At 47.5% G+C, this 12,671-nt stretch overlaps 1 protein-coding gene across 1 annotated transcript in view; it reads right to left on the bottom strand.

Annotated features, from left to right (window-relative positions):
• rasgef1ba (RasGEF domain family, member 1Ba) overlaps positions 1-12,671 on the bottom strand; it is a gene marked incomplete at its 5' end in the record, with an annotated part of 36,964 nt that overhangs the window by 15,300 nt on the left and 8,993 nt on the right. The window contains 6 exons of the mRNA XM_080785224.1: positions 100-195; positions 854-933; positions 4,418-4,520; positions 5,562-5,657; positions 8,590-8,664; positions 9,805-10,062. Coding sequence (XP_080641350.1) covers positions 100-195; positions 854-933; positions 4,418-4,520; positions 5,562-5,657; positions 8,590-8,664; positions 9,805-10,062 — 708 coding nt within the window. The remainder of the gene's footprint in view (positions 1-99; positions 196-853; positions 934-4,417; positions 4,521-5,561; positions 5,658-8,589; positions 8,665-9,804; positions 10,063-12,671) is intronic.

The raw sequence follows: 12,671 nt of genomic DNA, 5'->3' as shown, positions 1-12,671 counted from the left end.
CGTGACCACTTCACTTCCTTCTCAGAGCTTCCTTGAATGGACGGAATGAGGAAATGCTCATTCTATCTCAATGGGATATAGTTCCCGAACTATCCTCACCTTCTCTCTGCTGCTATTGGCCGTCAGTGAGCGCTGTGTGGCGCCCCTCAGCGACGTCCTGTAGTTGTAGAAGTTGCTGGAAGGATCCATCTGGTGCTGCAGAAACAACAAGAGGAGAAGAAGAAGGAGGACATTTTCGTCACTCAGACCTGAAGAAGAAGGGAAGGGGGGGGGGGGGGGGGGGGGTGGTGTACGTCGTCTCTAAATGTCATGATGAATTGAACATGGTGGACCCTGTAGAGTGTAATGCTCTATTATGGTGTCGTCCACTCACAGTTAAACAGTCTTTATATCAAGTTGTGCTTGAAATGTATTCTGTAATTCTGCAAACTGTTAATCAATAAATCAATCAAACACACACTAGGGATGGGTCTGATTCATCGATTATCGTTAATAGGACCCAAAATCGATTATCGATAATCGATATATATATAAATATATATATTTTTTCCCTCGTTTTTTATTTTAATGAAAATCTGTTGTAAAGGCAATATTGCCATCCAAACAGGACAGGGCTATAGGCCTATACCAAAGTGTGCCTGGGATGCGTCTGTGTAGCTGCATGACTGACTGACTGACTGACTGACTGACTGACCAAACAATTAATCGATGAATCGTTAAGTTGAATTATTCAAATTGATTTTCACTTTTGACACATTTATTTACACGTCCCTAAACACACCCTTTGAACCCCCATCAAACCGTCCCTAACACACCCTTTGAATCATCAATCAAACCGCACGCAGGTTCTCACCTCCAGGATGTCGAACTTGGCAGTCTTGACCTTGGCCCAAGTCTTCTTCAGTCGAGACACCGGACTCATGTTCATCCCGGCTGCAAAGGGAGCGAATTAAGCAGACAGACGTTAGACTCATGTTCATCCCGGCTGCAAAGCAGACAGACGTTAGACTCATGTTCATCCCGGCTGCAAAGCAGACAGACGTTAGACTCATGTTCATCCCGGCTGCAAAGCAGACAGACGTTAGACTCATGTTCATCCCGGCTGCAAAGCAGACAGACGTTAGACTCATGTTCATCCCGGCTGCAAAGCAGACAGACGTTAGACTCATGTTCATCCCGGCTGCAAAGCAGACAGACGTTAGACTCATGTTCAACCCCGGCTGCAAAGCAGACAGACGTTAGATTCATGTTCATCCCGGCTGCAAAGCAGACAGACGTTAGACTCATGTTCATCCCGGCTGCAAAGCAGACAGACGTTAGACTCATGTTCATCCCGGCTGCAAAGCAGACAGACGTTAGACTCATGTTCAACCCCGGCTGCAAAGCAGACAGACGTTAGACTCATGTTCATCCCGGCTGCAAAGCAGACAGACGTTAGACTCATGTTCAACCCCGGCTGCAAAGCAGACAGACGTTAGACTCATGTTCAACCCCGGCTGCAAAGCAGACAGACGTTAGACTCATGTTCATCCCGGCTGCAAAGCAGACAGACGTTAGACTCATGTTCATCCCGGCTGCAAAGCAGACAGACGTTAGACTCATGTTCATCCCGGCTGCAAAGCAGACAGACGTTAGACTCATGTTCATCCCGGCTGCAAAGCAGACAGACGTTAGACTCATGTTCATCCCGGCTGCAAAGCAGACAGACGTTAGACTCATGTTCAACCCCGGCTGCAAAGCAGACAGACGTTAGACTCATGTTCATCCCCGGCTGCAAAGCAGACAGACGTTAGACTCATGTTCATCCCATCACCCAAAAGATGTCCTTAATTCAGATGTCCTTAATTTCATTAAGGTGTTTATTATGACATCTGGATGCGTTTGAATTGAACTGCCTCGTTATTGAAACGGTTCCGTACAAAACTAATTCATTAGCCTTGCGTCGCTTTTTTTTTTCTTCCCAGGAACTTTAAATTGACACACTTGAACATGGCATTAATTGAGTCTCATCAAGCCAGATTCACCCCCCCTCCCGCCTGCATTTCCCCAGTGGGGTCAATAAATAAACCCATTCTGACCTGAGATCAGATTCATACGAGGTTTCCACTGGACACACACACACACTGGTCTGATGAACCCATTCTGACCTGAGATCAGATTCTAAAAATGTCAGTCGTTCTTTGATTTTTCAAAAATAGCAGACCTACAAGCTCGTAGCGCGCCACTCGGTGGCGCGCTATGAGCTTGTAGATCTGCTATTTTTAAATAGCTACAGCATAACATGACGCTAACACCAAAATGGGTTCCCGTTCAGAATGGGTTAAAAAAGTCAATAGCAGATCTATACACGAGCTTGTAGATCTGCTATTTTTCAACAGCTAAAGTACAACATAATGCTTAAAAACACCAAAAGGGGGGTTAATGTGGGACGTCCCGCCCGGTGCTTCCGTTCCCACAACAACTCGTTACCTGACCCGTCAGGTCGACACAGGGACATCTTATTAACCCATTCTGGGCGGGAACCCCTTTTTGGTGTTCCCGCATTATGTTATGCTTTAAGCTATTGAAAAATAGCAGATCTACAAGCTCGTAGCGCGGCACTCGGTAGCGCGCTACGAGCTTGTAGGTCTGCTATTTTTTGAAAAATCAAAAAACGACTGACATAGAAACATAAGCTTTTTCAGAGAACTGTCAGGATGTAGAAGACATGTTTATAGAATCTGATCTCAGGTCAGAATGGAAAACTGTCAGGATGTATAGAAGACATGTTTATAATCTGACCCCAGTCAGAATGGAAAACTGTCAGGATGTAGAAGAACATTTTATAGAATCTGATCTCAGGTCAGAATGGAAAACTGTCAGGATGTACGTATATAAGACATGTTTATAATCTGATCTCAGGTCAGAAGGGGTTAAGGGGCGAGTGGGGGAGCAGACACCGGGAGGTCAGGCGTAATGGGGACACACAGGGACAGGAGGCTGTTTTCCCGTCGTCTGCATTTTCGGTCCAACTCTATAATCAGCAACACTAATATGATGCCATCGTCTTCCCACAGCGCTGCTGCTACCCCCAGAGTGGGGGCCTGTCCCCCTCCTCTTTGCCTGCGTATGCGTGTGTGTGTGCGCATGTGTGTGTGTGTGTGTGTGTGTGTCTAGAGTAGAGTAGCGAGTAGAGTTTATTTATTTTGGTCATTATAACAAATCAATACAGAGCCTGCTTCTTTTTTTTTGCAAAAGAAACACCGACCAAAAAAGGTGTCGGCTGAAGCCTAAGCTTATAACAACAGAAGGGGGAAGAAACAAACAAGAAAACAAATCAAAAACAAACAAACATAACATAAAACAAAGACAAAGACAGACGGGACAATACAGTTAACAGGAACAAGACAACAAACAAAACACAAAAACGAGAAAACAAAACATCATATCAATGTTTTATTATGTATCTACTATTTTTGATCTATATACAGTTTTTGTATAGATGTGTGTGTGTGTGCGTGCGTGTGTGTGTGTGCGTGTGCGTACGTGTGTGTGTGTGTGTGTGTGTGTCTCTCTCTCTCTCTCTCTCCCTCGCCCCTGGGGACAACAACGCCGGGCACAGAAAGGAAAGGGACAGCTGGCACTCCGATACAGTCATTCACCCCCCCCCCCCCTCCCCTCCCACCCCCTCCCCTCTCTCCCCTCCCCACCCCTCTCTCCCCTCCCCCCAACCTCCCCCTCCTCCCTCCAACTCTCTCTCTCTCTCTCTCTCTCTCTCTCTCTCCGGCCACAGATGACCATCTGCCCAGGCCTGGATGAGTCCTTGTTTGTCCCCTCCCCCCTACCCCTCCCCTCCCCCCTCCCCCCTCCTCCCCCTCCCCAGTGATAAGCCTGACCAGATGCACTCTTCCCCCCTGGCCACTTTAAGATATGCTGGAAATATCTGATCTACAATCAGCTTGTAGAAGATCGGCTATTTTCAGCATGCAACCAAGTGTGTAAAATGACTCGGGTCTTTATCTTGTCCACTATATTTGTTGACGAAATTGTCAGTATATTTAAGTCTTATAGTTTTAGTCATCATAGCTTAGTCTTTATTTAGTTTCCCTTTAGTGTTCGTCAGTGGAAAAAGGTAGTCGACGAACATTTTTTCGTCTTAACCCATTCTGAACGGAACCCATTTTGGTGTTATAGCATCATGTTATGCTTTAGCTATTGAAAAATAGCAGATCTACAAGCTCGTAGCGCGCCACCGAGTGGCGCGCTACGAGCTTGTAGGTCTGCTATTTTTGAAAAATCGAACGAAAAAAAGAACGACTGACATTTTTTATAGAATCTGATCTCAGGTCAGAATGGGTTAATCATCAGACCAGTGTGTGTCCGGTGGAAACCTCGTATGAATCTGATCTCGGGTCAGAATGGGTTAAACAACACTTACAGATGATGGCCATGAGGGAGTTGAAGTTCCCGATGTTGAAGCACTCGCGGGCCACGTCGATGTAGAACTCCATGACTCGGGCTCGGTGCTTCTTCTTCACGGGCTGTCGGGGGGGGGGGGGGGGGGGGGGGAATCATTTAATGAGGCGTCCTTCATATTGATCGTGACCACAGTGTGTAAAATGAAGACGTCGTTACGGTTTACCTGTGGCTCTAAAGTCTAAACTATGTCACACACACCGTAACAACGTGTCATTATGAGCCTGTATAGATTGGCTTTTTGCCAGCTGCTGGAAAAGCGCCTGGACTACATCTGCTTACTTCTCTACTATTCAGTATTTAAGTCAGACGTCATTTTTGTAGTCCTACGTTACGTCCGGGTCATTTTGTAGCCCTAGTTACGTCCGGGTCATTTTGTAGTCCTAGTTACGTCCGGGTCATTTTGTAGTCCTACGTTACGTCCGGGTCATTTTGTAGTGCTACGTTACGTCCGGGTCATTTTGTAGTCCTATGTTACGTCCGGGTCATTTTGTAGTGCTACGTTACGTCCGGGTCATTTTGTAGTCCTAGTTACGTCGGTGTCATTTTGTAGTGCTACGTTACGTCCGGGTCATTTTGTAGTCCTAGTTACGTCGGTGTCATTTTGTAGTGCTACGTTACGTCCGGGTCATTTTTTGTAGTCCTAGTTACGTCGGTGTCATTTTGTAGTGCTACGTTACGTCCGGGTCATTTTTGTAGTCCTATGTTACGTCCGGGTCATTTTTTGTAGTCCTAGTTACGTCGGTGTCATTTTGTAGTCCTAGTTACGTCCGGGTCATTTTTTGTAGTCCTAGTTACGTCGGTGTCATTTTGTAGTCCTAGTTACGTCCGGGTCATTTTTTGTAGTCCTAGTTACGTCGGTGTCATTTTGTAGTCCTAGTTACGTCCGGGTCATTTTGTAGTGCTACGTTACGTCCGGGTCATTTTTGTAGTCCTACGTTACGTCCGGGTCATTTTGTAGTGCTGCGTTACGTCCGAATCCAAGTGGCACCAGCTCCCGTCCGCATCTCATCTCATTGATGTAAATACATCCATACAGAAAAGTCCTATCTGGTTGTACTTTTGCTATTGTTTTTAAAGGATATACTGGACAGGGTTTGTCTCACCACGCAGATCTCCGTCGCCACCAGGAAGCTCAGCCTGTTGAACCAGTCCACGTACGCGTCCAGGTTGCTGGCCTTCTTGTGGTCGCTGAAGCAACTCTGGAAAAGAACCACGCCTTGACGTTAAATACAAACACCGCAATTTACAATTTAGGCATTTAGCAGACGCTCTTAATCCAGAGCGACTTACGTTAAGCAAGAACAAAAAAGGAGCATGGGAATGAATACATCACATAAAAAGCATTTATCATGAAACATGCGTAAGCTAAGAAAGTAACAGTGGAATATCTATATAATGAAACTATACATCTATACTATACTATGCTGTACATATGTACTATGAGGTGCTATGACATTCAATGCAATTATAGTGCTGTCTGTACAATGAACAACAAACACCCGTGCGTAACGCAGTGGTTCCCAAAGTGGGGTCCGGGGGGTCGCTGAGGGAGTTCCAGCTGATTATACAATATAAATTGGGGGTCCCAGAGATATAAATGCCATTAAATGGGGGGTCCTTGAAATTAAACGGGTTGAGAATCTCTGCTAGAGCCGTAAACATCTTCTCTTATGGGTGGGGGTCCTGGCATACATTTTCAAATGGGGGTCCGCGGTCTAATTAGGGTCAATTTGGGGGTCCATTTGACATGAAAGGGTTTGGGAACCACGGGCGTAAAATTTAAATATAATATAAATAATATATATATAAAATAAAATAATAAATATATAACAATGGTCAAAAGTAACAGATTACTAAACACAGAATGTCAGTGAAATCCACTTTCTTCATTTGTAACTGCATGACGTCGTTTGTGAATGAATAACCTTATTTTAACGAAGCTGTGTAAACCGAGTGGCGCGCTACGAGCTTGTAGGTCTGCTATTTTTTGAAAAACCATAGCACGACTGACATATAGAAACATAGCTTTTTCAGAAAACTGTCATTTTCAAGCAGTTATTTTTAGAATCTGATCTCAGGTCAACATGGGTTAACCCACAATGTATAAATAGCAGATCTACAAGCTGGTGGCGCGCTATGAGCTTGTAGATCTGCTATTTTTGAAAAATCGAAGCACGACTGACATAGAAACATAGCTTTTTCTTAAAGGTAGAGTCAGTGATTTCACTTAATTCAAATATCACTTATTTTTTTGTTTTGTTGTGATAATCCTCTCTACTATAGAGTGTGCTGACCATATAAGGAGTTCCTCCCTGTCTCCAGTTAACCCCTGGGGGTCAAAAAACCTTAGGGTTTCCTTTTTGTTCTCTATCCTGATTGGATGAAAGCTTGTGTCCCAAGGCAAAAACGAAACCTAAGGGTTTTTGACTGAAATCACTGACACCCCCTTTAAACAGTCATTTTTAGAATCTGATCTCAGGTCAACATGGGTTAACCCACAATGTATAATAGACTTTTTGCTCTCTTTAGACGTGACTGGAGGTCCACGACGGACCCCCCACTTTGGGGACCACCGTGTGGTGGAACACAAATCACCGGTGGATGGAGGTCGGGTTCAGCTTACTGAGGCCGACAGCTTGGAATGGAATGGAATGCATTTCACTCTCGCGGCGGCTGGCCGTCACCAGGACAGAACAAAGCACACGGCCGGCGGTTAGCGGCTAGCTCATGATGCGACTCAATAAAAGCCGCCGCTGGCTTCACGCGGGGGCGGGGGGGGGGATACAATTCACCTCACACAGTGAACGACGGCCGCTCGTCTCGTCCTTTGTGTTCGTTCCAATTCCTCGCATTCCTGCGGCCTTACGCCACTCTCTCTCTCTGTCTCTGTCTCTCTCTGTCTCTCTATGTCTCTCTCCCCCATACAAGCAGTGTTCGCGCCATGTGCTCACCTCTTAACCCCACCCCCCCATGTCTGTCTCTCACAAACACACACACACACACACACACACGCACGCATGCATGCATGCACGCACGCACGCACACACACACACACACGCGCGCCTTTGGATTGTGGTGGATGTAATGATGGGGGGGAAGCAAAGTGGCCCGAGGCACACAAAAGACAAGCCCCCCCCCCATCCCCCCCTGCTTCACAATAAAATAAAATAACAAACCTAGTTGCTGAGCAGCAGCGCACACACACACACACACACACACACACCTGCTCAACTGGTTGCTAGGAGATGAGGCCTGATGCAGAGGAAATGGCTCCTCGACGTACGTGTCTGTGTGTGTGTGTGTGTGTGTGCGTGCGTGTGTGTGTGTGTGTGTCTGGGATGGATGGACTGTCTCCTATAAAACAGTGGTCCTTATGTTGACCCACAGAGTCTATAGCTGCTGGCCCAGAACTGTCTGGAGAGGAAATGTGGGCCATCCTCCCCCTCCTCCCCTCCCTCCCCCCCCCCCCCCCCCCCCCCCCCCCACCCTCTGAGACTAGACGTCAGGTCTGAGGGCAGCCTGACCAGACGACGGCGTCACACGACTAGCCTTAAAGCCCCATATATGGTCCAGTCTGGTGTGACCAGAAAAACATCGCTTTGGTTTGGTTTGTGTGCAGAGAGAGTGTTAGAGCCATTTTCTATTTATGATTTGTAGGTGCTAGGCACCTGATGACAGACAGGTGACTCCCTGCTGGGAGAGAATGTGACATAGACGGGGAAGCTCACAGTTTGTTGACCGCGCTCACAGACTCTTTATGTTTTATTAGATATGCTCAAAGTATACGTTTATTTGTGACGGAGAAATAGATATGTTTGTGATGAACTACAACTTTCGGATCTCCGTGAGTGATTGAGTATATAATACAAGAAGAGACGCGAGCGAGTGTTATCAAACAATAGACTGCAACACCACCGCGACAAAACAGTGGCTTTATTTGTTTGCTAAGAAAGGCCACGACAGAGAGCTATAGACAACCACCTAGACTCCCAAGACTAATCATTGTGTGTATATTCCTGCACTACATACACCTGCATCCAGTGATCTTGGTACATAGTAAACTGTGTGTGACAATTCGTACGACTTTGATGTCTGTACAGTACGCGTGCACGACCCTGCTGACGTTAGTACCTTGTCGTTGTCCAGCGGGTCCTTCTGGACGAAGGCCTGGACGAACTCCTCTGGACCGATGTAGCTGAGTCTCTCCTGGAGGGGAAAAGACGAGGACACCGCGGGGTTAATATATATACGGTACGATGTAGCTGAGTCTCTCCTGGAGGGGAAAAGACGAGGACACCGCAGGGTTAATATATATACGGTACGATGTAGCTGAGTCTCTCCTGGGGGGAAAAGACCAGGACACCGCAGGGTTAATATATATACGGTACGATGTAGCTGAGTCTCTCCTGGAGGGGAAAAGACCAGGACACCGCGGGGTTAATATATATACGGTACGATGTAGCTGAGTCTCTCTGGAGGGGGAAAAGACGAGGACACCGCGGGGTTAATATATATACGGTACGATGTAGCTGAGTCTCTCCTGAAGGGGAAAAGACGAGGACACCGAGGGGTTAATATATATACGGTACGATGTAGCTGAGTCTCTCCTGGAGGGGAAAAGACGAGGACACCGCGGGGTTAATATATATACGGTACGATGTAGCTGAGTCTCTCCTGGAGGGGAAAAGACGAGGACACCGCGGGGTTAATATATATACGGTACGATGTAGCTGAGTCTCTCCTGGAGGGAAAAGACGAGGACACCGCGGGGTTAATATATATACGGTACGATGTAGCTGAGTCTCTCCTGGAGGGGAAAAGACGAGGACACCGCGGGGTTAATATATATACGGTACGATGTAGCTGAGTCCTCTCCTGGAGGGGAAAAGACGAGGACACCGCGGGGTTAATATATATACGGTACGATGTAGCTGAGTCTCTCCTGGAGGGGAAAAGACGAGGACACCGCGGGGTTAATATATATACGGTACGATGTAGCTGAGTCTCTCCTGGAGGGGAAAAGACGAGGACACCGCGGGGTTAATATATATACGGTACGATGTAGCTGAGTCTCTCCTGGAGGGGAAAGACGAGGACACCAACACTATCAGTGCCGGAAGTGCTTCAAAATAGGAGCTCTGGGAGCGGTGGTGGTCACCTCACCACCGGAGCGGTGGTCACCTCACCACCGGAGCGGCGGTCACCTCACCACCGGAGCGGTGTGGTCACCTCACCACCGGAGCGGTGTGGTCACCTCACCACCGAAAATCCAGACTATGAATAGGCCTTTAGCATACGGCAGCCGAAAGGCCGAAAACGGGCCCAAAAAAATAAAGAACTTCTCACCAGTTCTATGTGTGTGAGCTGCTGGGCCACGGTGAACGGGTCGTTGCAGACGGACAGCAGGTCTCTGTGTCCAGCGGAGGAGGAGGAGGACGAGGACGCCGTCGCCCCCTGGTGGTGGGGGCGGGGCTTGGCCTTCATGGAGGCGCGGCGCTCTGCGGCCGCCGCGCTGATCTTCACCAGCGCCTCCTCATATTGGCCGAGGACCGTCAGCCGCCGCATGAGACCCTGACTCAGCTGGCCCACCGCCTTACGGTAACCCTGGAGAGAGGAGAGGGGGGGGAGAGGCTATTTTATTTTTTTTATTTTATCCCACGATTTTGTAACCCATTTTTCAACCCTGTGTCAATCATCTAATGTGATCCTGGGCTCTACACACCCTCCACCAACCTAGTCCCCATATATGGGGGACAAGGGGAGACCAACCTAGTCCCCATATATGGGGGACAAGGGGAGACCAACCTAGTCCCCATATATGGGGGACAAGGGGAGACCAACCTAGTCCCCATATATGGGGGACAAGGGGAGAGCAACGGACTTGAACTCATGCTTCCTTCATGCCTGAGTGTCCAAGTTGCTCCTTTACACCTGACAGGGGGGAGTTTCCCTGGTTGGACGTAGCGCGTGGAAGGAACACGTTATTCCAACCAGTTCCTTTCCCCTCCATCAGGCGCCCCGGCTGGCCAGGGGGAGGCAGTATAGAGACCAGTTCCTTTCCCCTCCATCAGGCGGAGGAGAGTCTATTTTAAGATAAGAGAAACCCAAACACGACGGGAACTACACACAAACAAAACTAATTTCACCCACTTGTAAAACCTGCAAAACGTCACAACAATACAGTAGATTCTGAGCTATATACGTTACACTGTACTGTACATGTCAGAGAGAGAGAGAGAGAGAGAGACTATACGTTACACTGTACTGTACATGTCAGAGAGAGAGAGAGAGAGAGAGAGACTATACGTTACACTGTACTGTACATGTCAGAGAGAGAGAGAGAGAGAGAGAGACTATACGTTACACTGTACTGTACATGTCAGAGAGAGAGAGAGAGAGAGAGAGACTATACGTTACACTGTACTGTACATGTCAGAGAGAGAGAGAGAGAGAGAGAGAGACTATACGTTACACTGTACTGTACATGTCAGAGAGAGAGAGAGAGAGAGAGAGAGACTATACGTTACACTGTACTGTACATGTCAGAGAGAGAGAGAGAGAGAGAGAGAGAGACTATACGTTACACTGTACTGTACATGTCAGAGAGAGAGAGAGAGAGAGAGACTATACGTTACACTGTACTGTACATGTCAGAGAGAGAGAGAGAGAGAGAGACTATACGTTACACTGTACTGTACATGTCAGAGAGAGAGAGAGAGAGAGAGAGACTATACGTTACACTGTACTGTACATGTCAGAGAGAGAGAGAGAGAGAGAGAGAGACTATACGTTACACTGTACTGTACATGTCAGAGAGAGAGAGAGAGAGAGAGAGAGACTATACGTTACACTGTACTGTACATGTCAGAGAGAGAGAGAGAGAGAGAGAGAGACTATACGTTACACTGTACTGTACATGTCAGAGAGAGAGAGAGAGAGAGAGACTATACGTTACACTGTACTGTACATGTCAGAGAGAGAGAGAGAGAGAGAGAGAGACTATACGTTACACTGTACTGTACATGTCAGAGAGAGAGAGAGAGAGAGAGACTATACGTTACACTGTACTGTACATGTCAGAGAGAGAGAGAGAGAGAGAGAGAGACTATACGTTACACTGTACTGTACATGTCAGAGAGAGAGAGAGAGAGACTGATAGCAATCTGTTTGTTTCTAATCTGCCACTTCCACGTTATGCAACAACGCTCTGCGACCCTAAAACAGAGCTTCCTGTTGTGTTGGGGGGGGGGGGGTCGTCATGGTGTGTGTGTGTGTGTGTGTGGGGGGGGGGTCGTCATGGCGTGTGTGTGTGTGGGGGGGGGGTCATGGCGTGTGTGAACGGTGGCGGGAGCGATGGTTTTTGCGGGCGTTATGCAAGCCCACCCCCCTCCCTCTCTTCTCTTCCTGCCGTCCTATAAAAATAACAGACCAGCCCAGAGAACAGCAGGCCGGAGACCCTCGCGGGGCCCCCAGGAGGAAGGGGGGGCCCTACAGAGGCTCGCCGTGCTTTCATGCCTCTCCCTAATTTAACCCATTTCGACCTGGGAACAGATTCTGCAAAATGTCTTTCTAAATCCATTGACTGTTTTCTTGAGAAAAAAAAAGCGATGTTTTTCTATAATGTCAGTCGTTCTCAAACACTTTCATGTCACTTTTCACGATTCTTCAAAAAAATAGCAGATCTACAAGCTCGTAGCGCGCCACTCGGTGGCGCGCTACGAGCTTGTAGATCTGCTATTTTTTTCAATAGCTAAAAGCACGACATGATGCCAACACCACAATGGGTTCCCGTTCAGAATGGGTTAATGCAGACCACTTAGATAACCCGGGTCTCGCTCCAACACACTCCTCGTGAAACGAACAGTTGCATAACTTTGGAACGGTCCCAAATGGAACAGACCTGGCGCCCGCCTGGCCCGGCCCGGCCCGCCTATAGCATGGCGTGCGTGGCGTGCCTGCCCGGAGATATTAGGCATATTATTATCATATCAATATATCTGATGTTGCGTGCCAATAATATTGTCTCATGTCCATCTCATCTCTCCGGCACTTTTTAGTAAGTATGACAGAAAATACTGTACATTTCCAGTTTGGAATATTAGCAACGTTATCAAACCTCAGGGAGAAAAAACTCCTCATACAGCCGACAAATGATGTTCCGTGGGTTGATTAAAATATGGAAATGTGTGATAAACTTCTTAAAAGAGCTGGGA

Source organism: Protomyctophum bolini, assembly GCF_963924005.1.
Source record: "Protomyctophum bolini genome assembly, chromosome: 16".
NCBI lineage: Eukaryota > Metazoa > Chordata > Actinopteri > Myctophiformes > Myctophidae > Protomyctophum > Protomyctophum bolini.
The sequence above is the reverse complement of the archived record's forward strand: the minus strand, read 5'-3'. Positions and strand labels throughout refer to the sequence as shown.